We start from the raw sequence: 14444 nt of genomic DNA, 5'->3' as shown, positions 1-14444 counted from the left end.
AACCGTTTCATTCAAGATAAAAAGAGGCACCAGAATGTCCTACCTGCAGCAATCCCCATCTTCCCATCCACAGACACAGACACAGCCGTGCTCACGGTCACCACTTTCGGTAGGTCACCTCCCTCTGTCAAGACACAAATACGGCAGGCTTGGTTAGCTCACCACCAAAGAGGAGTGAAATGCAGCAGGAGCAGCTCCCTAACACATTTTCTCATTCAGGACAGTGTGTACCCAAGTCTCAACTCTAAAACATCCCAGAGTTTCAAAGACTGCATCTTTCAAGACACATAAGCAATATAATGGGCTATGAGTAGATTTTATTTTTTTTGTCTTATAGGCGATGTCTCATGATAAAAGTAGCATCCCCAGCATAAAAGAAGTGTACAATGCAAGGCTGGATGGGGCTTTGAGCAACCTGGTCTAGTAGAAGGTATCCCTGCAAGGGACAAACCACCTGGCAGAGTGGGTGGAACTAGAGGATCTTTAAGGTCCCTTTCAGCTTCAAACGTTCCATGATTCTGAGACAAAATGTAAAGGACTGGCCTCCTCAATTTTGGACATGTACAGCCTCGCTTAGGCCAGAAAGTTGTTCTGCTTAATGCACCATCCAAACTCTGTAGACAGAGGAGCAGCAGGACAGGTAATTCTGACAACAATTGCACAGTAAAGGATGGGCTCACGTCTGGCTCAGTTACCCAAACCTGCAGAGAAGACAAAGCACTCCCAGGTACTTCCAGGGTGCACTCCATTTTAGAAACAAGGTCCTCTGGGACTTTAAACTCTGTTATGCCCCAGGGTCTCCCGATTATCTTTGAGCTGCTGTTCTAAGCATCCTGTAAGTCCTGTGTCACATCTGCCAGCCCTGTGCAGATCTCTCAGTTCCCACAGGGCATTTAAAATAACATGGCTGGATAGGCTTAAGCAACTGAACCCCACCTCCTCTCCCTGTGTTAGTGTAGTTGTTTCAGTCTGCAATTGTCCATGTGGTAGATTTAATTTCTGTATTTTTTTAAAAAATTGTTAGATTAGCTTCAGCTGGGGCACCTCTCCTGTGACTGCCAGGGGACAGTTTCAAGATCAGTATGATTGATCTAGTCTGCAACTGATTCCCTCCTTGCATGCTGTATAGAAACCTCCTGCTCAGACAGACGCATCAGGGATTCTTTCTTTGCCAACAGCTCCAGCATTTGTTACTGATTTCCATTTCTGCTTTCATCATTCTGGGTGGTACCCAGTGTGTCCAGAGCACAATTCAGGGTCTACCACAGTTTAGCCTGGAGGCTCTCACTGTTTTTCGATTTTGGACTAAAGCCACATTAACCTGCTCAAGGGTGTCAGAAATAGTAAAACCCTTGTGAAACACTACCCAGCCAACTTACGCTCACATGCCTCGGGCATGATCCTGCCTTTATGGTGAATCTTAAATATGTTGTTCTTCTTCAGATGGGACAAAGAAGCGAAATACATCTAGTGTCTCCGGAAAAAAAAAAATCTCATCCAACACATGAGAGATCTGGGCTGCAAGAACAGTTCTACTTGACATGCAGAGGGTTCCCTGATGTCTTTTTGTCTCTGGGACTTTTGGACACTAGAAGAAGGTGCCCTAGATAAAGTATTCTGATGACCTGCAGTCATTCCCTGCTGGTTTCCTTCCCAGCAGGGAGCTCTTGGGGCTTTTCCTTCTTATATGATTAGAAGTCCATCTGCCATGAAAACCCCTTGTCACTGGGCAGGGAATCGTGAAAAACATGAAAAGGGAACTTCAGCATCTAACAGAATTTAATAAGAAACCAGGTGGCCTATTTTGGCTAAAAGGTGAGGCAGCCCTGCTTCATTGGTTGTCCAGGAAGGGCCTGGACTTCGCTTTACAGTGAACTCTTGTGGCTCAGAAGCACTGAGTATTATTTCCTGGCTCTTTCCAGGCATATTGTGTGACCTCATGGATCACAGTCCCTCTAAACACAGCTGCTCATCCCTAAAGAGAGTACTAATCTCCCTTACAGTTTAGGGCACAAGGTCCTCAGGGTCATGTACTACTTCTTACAGTGTGCCTGCAGGGTTTCCAGGTGAATGGGGTTCTGGACTTGATTGAAGCTTCTGACCAACAGCCATGTAAAACAAAATACAGTGGTAGCTACGTGTCTTCTGTCTTTATGCATAACTACCCATGACTTCTAAGCAAGCCACAGCAAACCACAAGCCCAGTGTTAAGCCAGGAGTGACTGCAGCGGGTAATGGCTGCCCTAGGAGGTCCCACAGGGTTGCCTGGTTTTCTAACCCATGCTCTATTCCAAAAAGCAAATGCTGTGGCATGCAGGGGAGTAAAAGGTCCCTCCTGCCTTTCCTCTCCCTCTCTCCGCACTTGACTTTTAAGTGATATTTAAGTGTGCTGGGTAGAAGAGAGAGGTTTTTGTGAAAGGTTTCAAGTATATTCTCATTCCATCTCTCTCGCTTTACATCCTGGTTCATCTCTTGCCTTCAAGCCTGGTTTTCTTCACTTTGCTACTTGCTTTCCCACCCACCAGCCTCCCACCACTGCGCCACAAAAAGCTTTAACAGCTAAAGTGCCAAGCTCCATGACAGAGATGGAGAGCTAGGGGCCAGGGAGGAGCACAGAGGGGATTTCTGCCTTCTGTGTAGGAGTCTCACATGAATATTTTGTTTTGTTTGTTTGTTTTTAGGCTCTTCTGCTCTCTTCCAGCCTTTCCGGAGGTCCTGGCTGGCCCTGCATACTCACAGGAACCAACGCCCTAAGCAACAGACACTGAAAAGCTACTCCTTGCTTTCCTCTAGTGTTTGAACTTCTTTACTGAGCGAGAGATGCCATATTCTAGTAGGAAGGATGCAGGGCACCACTGCTATGGAAAAGCCTTCCCCCCACCCCTTTCCTCTGCCATCTTCCATAACAAACCCATCCATTCCTGTCACGGAAAATGGTGATGTTAAAAATGACACCCTCTAAACTTAGACTTCCTGACTGAGTACTGATGGTCCCTCATCTGTGCCAGCTGCTACTGTCATCCACTATGGCTGATGTTCCCTCCCCAGCCTGGCCACACCTATGTGTCTCATTCCTTCTGCAGTACCTTTCCTGTTCCCTTCTCATGTTTCATGTGTTCTCCAGCCCCACACGTACCTTGTGTTCTCCCAGCTCCCACCTCGCTAAATCTTTCCATCTACCCAAGCCCTGCATTTCCACGCATCCTTCAGCTCCTCTGTAACCCTGCATTACACAGCCCTGGCTGCCTTCCCCACAGCTCGTAGCTTTGTTTTTCTGCTCTGACCAGTATCTCGGCCACGACCTCTGTTGTCTCTACACTGGGGTGAAGGTAACACTCAGAGGTCAGGTCTCAGCAATTCCCACCAGGAGGGAAGCAGCAATAAAGGCATCGGGATGGGCGTGGTCCGGGATGCGAGACGTGAAAAGGTTTCTCTTTCCCTCTCCTCCGCTCCGCGTTCAGGCTGGGGTTACCTGAATCGTCTTCCGAGACAATGCTGTAGATGAAGCTCCCGGGGGGGTGTTCGGCCGCCCGGCGGTACCACAGAGGGAAGTGGTCCATAGTGAAGATACTCTCCTTGTCCTTCTGTGTCAGGAATTTCCTGCCGGGAGAGAACCCAGGGCAGCCGCTGTTCACGGGGGTGGAGGGCGTGCCCTCCTCGGGGGGCGCCGCAGCGGGACCCCTGGGGCCGGGGCAGGGCAGGGCCCTCCCTGGCCGTGAGGGGCCGCTGCCGGCCCGGGGCCGCCGCCAGGTGCCGCTGTTGGCCCGGCCGAGCCCCGGGCGGGCGGTGCCGCCGCGGATTCCCGGGACCTGCGGCTGGGAGCCCGGGAAGGGCGGGGTGGGGAGGGGTCCCCTCTGCCCCACGGGGGTGGGTTACTCCAGGGGGAGCAGGGGCAGGGCCGGGAGTGCCGCAGGTGAAGCGCGGCAGGTGGGAGCGGGCGGGAAAGGGGGGCACACGTGGCGCTGGAGCGTGGCCATTGGTTCCTGCAGGGGAACGGGGAGCAGGTGAGGAAATGGGGAATTAGGCAGTCTCCTATCGAAAACCACCCCAAGCGTAAGGTCGTGCTACTGTAGCCCAATCCCGATCTCCTCAGGAGTCCCTCTCTCAGAGCGGAGACCTCATAACAACCTTCCGGCGTCTGAAGGGGACCACAGATACTCCCTCATTAGGAGCTGTAGTGATAGGACAAGGAGTAATGGGTACAAGTCGAACGAGGGGAAATTTAGGTTGGGCATTAGGAAGAAATTTTTCAGTGCAAAGGTGGTGAGACACTGGAACAGGCTGCCCAGGGAGGCTGTGGATACTCGAGCTCCCGTGGTGTTCACAGCCAGGTTGGACAGAGCTCTGAGCAACCTGGTCTAGTGGGAGGTGTCCCTGCCCATGGCAGGGGGTTGGGACTAGTTGGTCTTTAAGGTCCATCCCAACCCCTAACATTCTATGATTCCAATTGATGCAGGGACTGAAGTGCTTGAGCAAAAGGGTGCTCCTGAAGGCAGCAGGATGTGTCTTGGGGTTGTGACAAGACAAGCAGTGGGTACTCAGGAGAGACCTTGTGAAAATCAGGTCATTGGTTTCCCTGGAGGTCCCTATGGCTTGGCTGGCAAATCCCTTTGTTTTCAGGCTCTTGTTTTGCTGTATATTTTGACGTCATGATAATTACTCATTTATATGGTTCCTTCCTTTCAGGGGATTCCAGAAGCGCCTCCTGTGTGATGTGCGGGGCTCTGTCTCAGCAGTGTGGTGACTGTGGCTGTTTGAAAGCATTGAAAGCTGCTCCTGATGAGCAGTGGGGGATAAGGAATCATCCTATTAGCCTCCTGCAGCACACGGCATTTTCTCCCTTGTTGCCAGTGACTGATTACTCTGAATTGCTCAGACTGCCTCAAAAACATGAGGAGTGTCACCTTTCAGGCACAGCAGAGCAATGTAGGACTTATGTTTGGGGAACTTGGGGACAGTGAAACAGCTGCCAAGAAGTTAATGACCATCATGAACGTGGTCCCCTTCTGTTCCATCTGCTGCTGTGCCTCTGCGACCTGTCCTTTCTTACAGCAGCATGCACCAGCCTGCATATTCAAAATGCAACAGAATGCAAACTATACCCTTTCCATGTCAAAACTGAACACGTGCTTTTGCCTTGAGGGAGAGGACAAGAGAATGAATTGCATGTGACAGATGTCAGTCACATCACTTAATGCCTCACTGGAAGGCACTGGGATGCTGCTGGGATGTGGGCAATGTAGGAGGCAGGACAGAATAAATCTGGAAGAGGAATCGAGATAGAAAGATCAAACATATCCAGGCTGGAATGTTGCCGGGGCACTGGAGTGCAGAGAGCCTTTGCACTGCAAAATTGTCCTGAGGATATGTAGTAACTGTGGACGTTCTCTGTACTGGCTGACTGAAGTCAGGGAATGATTGAAGGTTTCCATTTAAATGACTGCACTTCAGGACAGTGTTTTAAGAAAAACTCAGAAGGACCAGAGGAAGACAAAGGCCCCCTAACCTGACTCTCTGAATCAGCACCAATACCGTCAAGGTGTTGTTTCTTTCCATTCTGTTTCTGTTTCCCTAAATACATTTCTAAGGCTGGTGGTGATTTCGTGCTGCCCCTTCAAAGACACTGAGAGAAACCCTTTGATCAGTTTAGGGACTTACCTGTTGGAAATTTTCTCAGAGCCCACATAGAGGGCGCTCCTCATGAGTCCAGCCCGAGTGCCCAGAAATGCCATCTCAACACCTGCCTCAGTGTCCCTGTGGAACAGAAACACACAAGCAGAAGCAAACAGCTCTTAAAAGAACAGCCATGTCCTTTCCCCGGGGTGGGAGCCTTTCAGACTAGGAGCCACACCTGAAGACATGGTTAATTTGGATTATAACCCCTTTACACCAGGAGTGACAGTGGTTCCTCCCTGCTAATGGCAACAGGTTGTTGCTGGTTGACAATTGGCAGGCTTAAGACTTGTACTTAGATTCACAGCTTTGAAGTTTGCTCATTTCATTCTCTTTTAAGTACATCACAAGCTCCTCTCCCTATGCTAACCCTACTCCAGGCTAGTAGGGCTGAAGTGAATGAGAGGAACTGCAGAGGGAGAATGGCTGGATCAGGGATGCAGAGGATGGGCAGCAGAGCAGAATGTCTCTGAAGAGAGCGTGTTGGTGTAGCTGTTTAGGGGTGTGCTGATAATTAGGTGGGTATCCTAAGCCTAATCCTAATGATTGTCACTGGCTCCACCTCTGTTAGTGGTAGGGATACCAGTGACTGACATAGGAGCTCTGTGGCCACATATCGGTGTAGGTAACATTGTCTGCTGAAAGAATATCTGTGTGACATGATACAAGATACTACAAGCAACAGGTGCATCACTGGAAATAACAAAATAGAAAGTTGTTTAGTGAAGCCAGCCTGTCCACTACCTTCCTGAGGCTCAATCTGAAGGCATCACCGATAGAGACAAGACCAAACTACCTTTTCTTCACTAAAAAAAAATCCCTCACCAAACTAAAGGCTGTCCCAAGGAGGTCCAGCCTACTGCAGTTTACTCCTGAGAGACACTTTCTGGGTTATTTCTAAAGCTGCTGAGCTATTTCTATCAGCTTTTTGAGCTATTTCTGAAGTATTTTGTATGCTGTGCAAGGCTCTGTGACTGTTTCAGGCACTGCCTAAACCCATATACTCTGAAGATGCCTCTTCAATGCAGTTTTATCCATATTTATTTCTTAAACACTTACATGGACATATTGAGGGCTAATGTAGTCCAGTAGGCCTCCATGGGTGCAGTGACCACTGCATCAAACAGCACTTCCTGGACCAACTCCTCATCACCTGAGAAGGAAGGAGAACAAAAATCAGAAGAAAAAGACATGTTCCCACCAGGGTGTTTTAGAGAATCCCTTGGTAAGGAACATCTATCTGGCCAGGACAATGGAGCAATGTGGCACAAAAGGAGACCTCCCATCACAGGGCAGAGAAGAGGACCTACCCCCCTGGATGGTGGAGAGCACAGGAACAGATGTTACTGCCAAGATCACAGAATCAGTTAGGTTGGAAAAGACCTCTGAGGCCAAGTCCTACCCATGACAGATCACCACCTTGTCAACTAGACCATGGCACCAAGTGCCATGTCTAGTCTTTCCTAAACACCTCCAAGGATGGTGACTCCACCACCTCCCTGGGCAGCCCATTCCAATTTCTAATCATCATGTCTGTGAAGAATTTCTTCCTAATGTCCAAAGTCATCAGACCAGTTCCCCTGCAAACTTGGTGGAAGGGTGGTGTCCAAATAAGTGTGGGCAAGTGAGAGGCTTTCAAATGAAGTTATTCATTAGACCTTCACTCAACCTTCTCCTTTAATGAACAGACCACTGCCTCAAATCCCTACCTTGACTTTTCTTCTGGGTATCCCATAGAGAGGCTACCAGCCACCACATTCCACTTGAGAAGCTTCCTGCAAAATCACTAGTGACTTCTTTATGGCCTCTACTCTGTCCCTGTGCTCACTGGCTTCTCTGTTAGCCCTGCTTCCTTCCTGTAAGCCTCATAAAACACTGTCCTGTCCTGATTTCCACTAGATGCTCAAGCCAGTCCAGGCCACCGGTCTAATCCACTTTGGAACTAAGAAGTGATTAGGAAAGTTCAAAGTATCATCACGTGCTAAATGACTTATTCCCAAACCCCATTTCTTTGACCTGCTTCATTATTGTATTACCCTGCTTGCATTAATCTCCTGTGAGAATATGATGACCATCATATTGCAGAAATGCCCCTTTCAGTGCCGTTCTAGATGGAAACACCCTCACCATTTCAGTGTGTCTGGGCTGATGTTCCAGTCTCTCTTAATGCTTTATCTCAAGTTCACCTGACTTTCTTTGTCACAGCTCTCAGGATCCTTCTCTCCATCCTTGTAATTCAAACCTCAAGATCAAAGCTCACCACGAGACCTTTCTCTCTCCAGATGTGTTCAAATCATATCTGTTTTTCCTCCACAGCACTTCCAAGTCTGCATGTTTCTCATAGTCAGTTCTCCTGAAACTTTCCTCCTCCCTGGCCTCTTCAGCTGATATGTCTCCTCTTTCCAGCCTGCTCTAAGGAGAGCCAGGTGGGGGTCTGCTCACATTGTGCAAAGAGAGGCAAAATTACTGGATTACATTTGATTTTAGGTTTAAGAGATTCCCATTCTTGTGCCAGAGGTTTGTGCCTCTCAGATGCAGCACCACACGCAAAAGCTTGTACTTTGCACAACTAAGGGAGCTGAAGGACATCCTAAAGCTAAATTGCTGTAAGAAGCTCCCATGCACAGCTGCCCACCTCCGCCCCCTGACAGAGATCTCACTGTGGTGGTGCTGTATCAGCTGCCCATGTGTTGCCTGGTGCAATGGATGAGCAGCAGGGGGAGCAGCAAAGATAATAATTCTGTGACAATTTTTTACCCCTAGATCAGTTACCTGTTGTGTTTGGAAAGCAAAGTTAGTAATCCTTGTTCTGAAAGAGCCCATCTCTCTAGATGGCACTGTGAACCCTTGGAGGATGACAACTGGGACCATGGGAAGCTGAGTAGTCTCTAGTTTTCCTGGCTCCTCTTGCCATCCCCCATCTAGCCCAGCTGGTCAGTCTTACACATTGTTTGCAGCTCCTACCAAGCTCCTTTCAAGCCTTTCACCCTTCAGTATTTCCTATGCTGAGACCTCCAATAAGGCTGAGTTACATATCAGCTTTGAAATGGAAAAAAAATCCTCTGACGGAATCAAGGGAGTGGATCCTCAGTTCATTTCCACTTGTGAATTATTCTGGGCTTGAGTTCAGCCCTGCCTGTGTGAACAGGTGCCAAAAGAGCTCAGTCTGACACCAATAAGTTTGTCGTAGCTCCCTCTCCCCTGTGATGGGTACAGGAAAACCCCAGCAGGGCCCTTTCAGTGCCTGGGACTCACATTCCAGGTCAGCGTCCTCTCCAGTGAGGAAACGGATCACAGCCTCCAGCTGGCTGAGCTTTCGGTGGTCTGGATCGATGTCGGTGATGCAGTAAATCCTGGTGGGAAGGGAAGAAGAAGCAAGGGCAAAGAGAAACCACAGTTAACCAAATGCTCCTGGAAGATAATAACTGCAAAAACAATTCAGCAAGAAACCTGAAATCTGCAAAGATTTTGCCACTGCTGCATGGTGTGCCCACTCAAAATCTAACAGTGTGGCTGTAAGTCAAACCCTACCAGTAAACCAAACACCAGTTAACCTGACTGCTGAGCTTGGTAGAGCTGCTGTGATGCTCTTCAGCATAAGCTCACAATGCAACCCAGCTGCCCCAAATCCTTCCAGCAGTTATCTGTATTACACATTGTGTAAGATGTCAACATGTGTCTTTGTAGACTGTAACAATGTGATGGAGAGACCCGAGAAGCAGAGAGTCTTGTGTAATGTGAGTGAGACCAGACTAGGAACAGAAAAAACAAGAGACAGAGAAACAAAATGTGAGATGAGGAATGATCTTGCAGTATGATATGGTGACAAGAAAATCTGTCCCATGGGGACACTACTGCAGGAGCCTCTGGACACAGTTTGGGGAGAAGCAGAAGAATGTGTTACAAGTGCTCTGCATTATAAAAGAAACCAGTCTTCTAATCCTGCTTCCAATTTTGACCGCTCCGTTGTCAGGAGAGGAAGGGGTTATAAGAGAGAATTACAATTCACAAAGGGGCTGAAAGGAGTGATTTATGAGAGAAGTCTAAGAGAAATTAATATGTAAAGTGTGTAAGCTGACACCCCAAGTCAGGAGTAGAAGAAGGAGAAGTCACTGCTTGTGTCTCAAATGCACTGCCTGTGAAACTTAGCAGTGTAATGAGAGGCGAGAAGAGGTGCAGGACTTCTTGAATAGAGTTATTTTGGCTTTGATACAGGCTGGGTTCATGTGACTGAGTGTAACTGAATGTTGGGTTCATGAAAACCCCAAACCTCACAGCAATAAATGGAAAGTGCCATGCTTCACCCTGTTTCATATCCAAACCAAGCAAAACTGTAAATTCTGCTTGCTATTGAAACAGGGGTCATAAATCACCTTCATGTTCACTAGAAATTAGGTCTAGGCTCAGTTCAGAAGAATGCCAACCAAAAATAAGCTAGGATTTAAAAAAGCATTTCAATCACTCACCAAGCTTGCAACAAAATTTCCTGACAGGTCTGACATACTGTAGGTTTTGTAAGACAATTCTGAGCAACACGAGGGGAAAAAATAAGTCTGAGCACAGAAGACTGAGGATAAATCTCAGATGTTTGTTAGCACAGTGATGTGCCAGGTCTTGGTGGGATCTCCCAAAGGAAGAGGTGGTAATGAATTTCCTGGAGACCATCCTGTCTTTTCAGGTATAGCCCCTGAAGAGCACTGCTTTTTCTCTAGGCCACAGAGGGTGGTGAATGCAAGCCACATTGCTGGGAAGTTTGCCCAAATATCATGACAAAGTCCTGTGTCACTGACAGGATTTCCTCCACTTACCATTCATTCGCTAAAGACAAGTCTGGCTGGAGCAGGTCGTGCAAACCTGAAAGCAGATAATACATGTATTCAGCTAGGTACCAGACAGGTACAGGCTGTGGAGGAGAAAAGTGGTGAAGTTCAGATTAGCTGCCTTGTCCCTTGGGACAGCATGGCCCTTTCAGATTAACCTACCTTCTTCCACTGAAGTGTTCCCCAGCAGAATGTACTCCCCGTGTCCCCTGGACAGCACAACACCCAGGCTGGAGGCAGGAAGGAAAACAGGACTTGTCAGCAGGGAAAGGTGTCATTCCTAAACATGACGCTGCACTCCCTGCAGTAACAACCCTTAAAGACATTAACTCCCTCCACAGCTATTAAAGAAAAGAACATCATCAAAAGAGGATTAAGTGAGATCCGATTTCAGCACAAGAGGCAAAAGAACCTGTTCGGTAGAGCTGTGAAGCATTTCTGCTGATAATGTTTTAGCCAACATTGCAGATTCAGGTCAATGATAACACTACTCAAACCTGTGCCAGTTTCAAACCATTTCAGCTGGGGAAAAGAAAAACCAACCCATAAGCAATCACACACACATGCTTTGCTTGATTTGTTATTCTATGTTTTATAATTTTTAGTTTATAACAGCGCTGGGTTTTTTTAAAGCCATATGCCAGAACATAAACCATATTCAGTGGAATGGAAAACTGAAGATGTCTTATTTCTCTGAAATGAAATGTGATTCACCCAAGGCATAGCTTTTGTATTCTGAACTTCAGATAAATCATAATATTCCTTTTGAGTTGACCCCAAACAATATTTTAATGACCATAGGAACAAAGAAGTCAGTTATTCACACTGCTCTGCTCATAAGTTGTAGCCAGTTTTGTGAAGAAAAGGGACCAATCTGCTGTCCATGATCATACTTCTGATACACTGTGTTGGTGTCACATAGTCCTTGCTCACCTGAAGGGTGTGCCACTGATGTCCGTGAAGAAATAATCATTGGTGAGGAAAAGAACTCGTTTCTGGAATAAGAGCAGGAATAAGAGAAGTGAGAGACCATCTGACAGACCAAGAGCATTGTGGTGATGGGGACCAGGGATATATGTCCCCAAGGCTAAGCAGAAGCAGTCAGTCATTACCAACACTTCACACCCTGCTAGGGCTGGCTGGAAGCAGGGATGAATGTGCAGTAGTCAGCATATCCAGCTCTTTCAGGATCCAGGCAGCCACTCGGTCTTTCCAGGGCTTCAGTTAAATCTTTCTTTGCTCTAGAGCTCCTGCACCGGTTGCAGGAAGGGGTGGGGGGAAGCTGCCCTCCCTCTCACACCCTCCAAGCCAACATGCTGGGGCCCTACTGTTCTTTTGCCATACACAGCAACCTTGACAGCTTTGCACATCGTCATCATCATCGTAATCATCATCTCCAGCAGGAGGGGGGCTCAGTGGGGCAGGTAGAAAGATGGCAAATATACCCACTGTGTGTGTGGGCAGCTGGGGCCAAGTCTCCCCACTCCTGTGGGAGATACTAATATTCCTGACCTTTGCTTTCATGCCAAATTGGGACAAGACATTAGCATATTCCAATTTTGTTAAAAAACATCAGTAAAAAAAAAATTACGTTTTAAATTTGGAAAAAAAATGCTGATTCAAATCCAAGCCGTTTTGAGTCACATGAAAATATTTTTTTCAGACTGACATTTCAACTGAAGACATTTCAGATTATTGAAAGCTGCTTCAGAACTTCATCTATTTGCCAGACTGGCCTTTTCCTGTAGGAAAGTGTTGATTTCAGTGGAACTCTTTTCCAAAGGAGAAAAGTTTTTGGAAAGTTTCTATCCAAGCCTTATGCCAGTATATGAACCCTAATATGTTTAAAATCCTAGACCCAGTCTGAAAACGAGGTGAGAGGATGTGTGTGGGAGACAGGGGAGTGAACACAGAAAACTCAGTGTTCCCCAGGGAGAGTTGTGCCTGCTCTAAGCTGCTCAAGCCATGCAGCAGTGGAAGTGGAGCAAGGCACAAAGGACAAGCCAGTGCCAGCTCCAGCTCCACAGCGAGCACCGACTTTGTGCTTATTGGGCTGATGGGGATGGGGGATATTTTTAGGTGAAGAGGTGGCAGGTGGCTCAACCCCTTCCCTCCTCTCTCTCTCTCTCCATGTATGGCAGCTCTATACTGCTGAGCAACAGGGTCTTTGTGCCAAGATTATACGGAATCATTTAGGTTGGAAAAGATCTGTAAGATGACCGAATCCAACCTTTGACTAATCACTACCTTGCCAGCTAGCCCAGAGTACTAAGTGCGACATCCAGTTGTTTGTTGAACCTCTCTAGGGATGGTCACTCACTCTATCACCCTCCTGGGCAGTTCATTTCAATGTTTAATAACTCTTTCAGTGAAGTGATTCCTCCTGATGTGCAAGATCTTCCAAAGTGCTGTGATACCCCTGAAGAACATGGCATGGTGATGTTTTGAGGTGGTACAAGAGGTATTAATCCTCCCTTTTATTGCCTGTCTGATCTAATGGTGGAGGCAGGGAGGCATGGAGAAGAAGACCTGGCCACTACTCTGAGACCCTTCCCTTTAGCAGGGCTTGTCCTGCTCATTCTTTGTTCCCCTGACCTTCCCCTCTTCTGCACATGCAGCCACTCAGCACTTGCAACTTGAGGGAGGGAAGGCAAATCTCTTTTTGGGCAGGTGGAGAGAGTGGGTGGCCAGCCTGCTCCAAGACAGCTGGAGGTATCACCACTTATCCATGGAATGGAAGAGAACCAGAGGCACCCTTGAGCCAGGCGGGGCTGAGGATGGTCAGACAGGACTTTGCTACATAGTGGGGATCAGGGAGAAGAGAGGAGCATGGGCATCTTGGCACCATGCCAGGATAGCTGACTACCATCCCCTGCAGTCTGGGAACATTTGTGTTTCCAGTTTTGGTGTTGTCACTGTATTAGGTATCCAGTCATTGCTATTGCCATTGCCAGTGGCTTGCCACAGCTCCTACCCATGTCCTCGCTCTTTTGCTTTCACAGTCACAACTCTTTTGTACTCCAGCTGCCACTTGATCTCTCTAAAAACCGCCTCTTGTATTTGTTCCTTATTTTCCCCTCTCTATCACACTGCTCTCAATACCTTCCTGAGATCAACCTGGGAAATCGATGTTTACATGGCTGACAGAATAAATTCTATCCCTTCATTCAGGCCTTGTCTCTGCAGTCTGACTGCCCTCTCTTTGTTTCAAGGCTCTGTCATCACTTTCTTTGTTTCAATGCTGATCTGCTTCATCAGCTAGCAGGGTAAAACTGGGAGTTGCTAAATTTCATTTCTGTTTCTCACTGTGTATATTCTGATAATAGTAAAACTGTCACGTACTTCAGTTTCCTGTTGTGCTTCATAAGGCTTCCAATGCTGCAGAATGAAACAGGTAATTCCTCTCTACCAAGGCTACTTTTTGTTATATGTTTTTTTTCCCTCTGGGTAGGGGAGCAGAAAGATGCCTCTAAAATATTGAACTAAAAAGACATCACTGGATGACTCAGAAGTGTTGTTGATGGTGCACAGAGACAAAGAGGTTAAGCTAGCAAAATAAGCAATCTTGGCTTACAAATAATAGATTTTGCTTGAAAACCTTAATTGCTTTTCTGACAGAATAACTAAGATAGAGGGATGAAGGAAATAAAGGACATGCAATGTATCTGGGTATATATAAAGCACTTGAAACAGCTTCTCATGAAATTTTATTCTAAGGAATCTGTTAAAGTGGGCTTAAAAAAGATACGGAGTGAGAACCAGCTGCAGCATTGTAAACAAAAAGAAACAGTAAACAACAGGCTATCATGGGAAAAAGATCTAATGAGAGGAACAGACAGACTCTGCCTTAGCAGCCCTTATGTACAGGGATCTGCAAGACAAAATAAAACATTTCTCTGCATACTGAATAAAAGTCTCAACAGACCTTAAAATTAGAAAGGCTGGATGAAG

At 47.1% G+C, this 14444-nt stretch overlaps 1 protein-coding gene across 1 annotated transcript in view; it reads right to left on the bottom strand.

The window, feature by feature from the left end:
- The window catches only part of CACNA2D4 (calcium voltage-gated channel auxiliary subunit alpha2delta 4), a 127595-nt gene that overhangs the window by 66022 nt on the left and 47129 nt on the right, over positions 1-14444 (bottom strand). Inside the window, exons 20-27 of the mRNA XM_027905111.1 lie at positions 11427-11488; positions 10656-10723; positions 10482-10527; positions 8929-9026; positions 6733-6826; positions 5659-5754; positions 3473-3600; positions 44-124 (exon numbers count right to left, since the gene is read on the bottom strand). Coding sequence (XP_027760912.1) covers positions 44-124; positions 3473-3600; positions 5659-5754; positions 6733-6826; positions 8929-9026; positions 10482-10527; positions 10656-10723; positions 11427-11488 — 673 coding nt within the window. The remainder of the gene's footprint in view (positions 1-43; positions 125-3472; positions 3601-5658; positions 5755-6732; positions 6827-8928; positions 9027-10481; positions 10528-10655; positions 10724-11426; positions 11489-14444) is intronic.

This window comes from Empidonax traillii, unplaced genomic scaffold (genome assembly GCF_003031625.1).
Source record: "Empidonax traillii isolate 1590-97213 ecotype Southwest subspecies unplaced genomic scaffold, ASM303162v1 scaffold25:size3598162, whole genome shotgun sequence".
In the NCBI taxonomy this organism is placed as follows: domain Eukaryota; kingdom Metazoa; phylum Chordata; class Aves; order Passeriformes; family Tyrannidae; genus Empidonax; species Empidonax traillii.
Note: the sequence above shows the minus strand (reverse complement) of the source record. Positions and strands in the feature narration are given on the sequence as shown.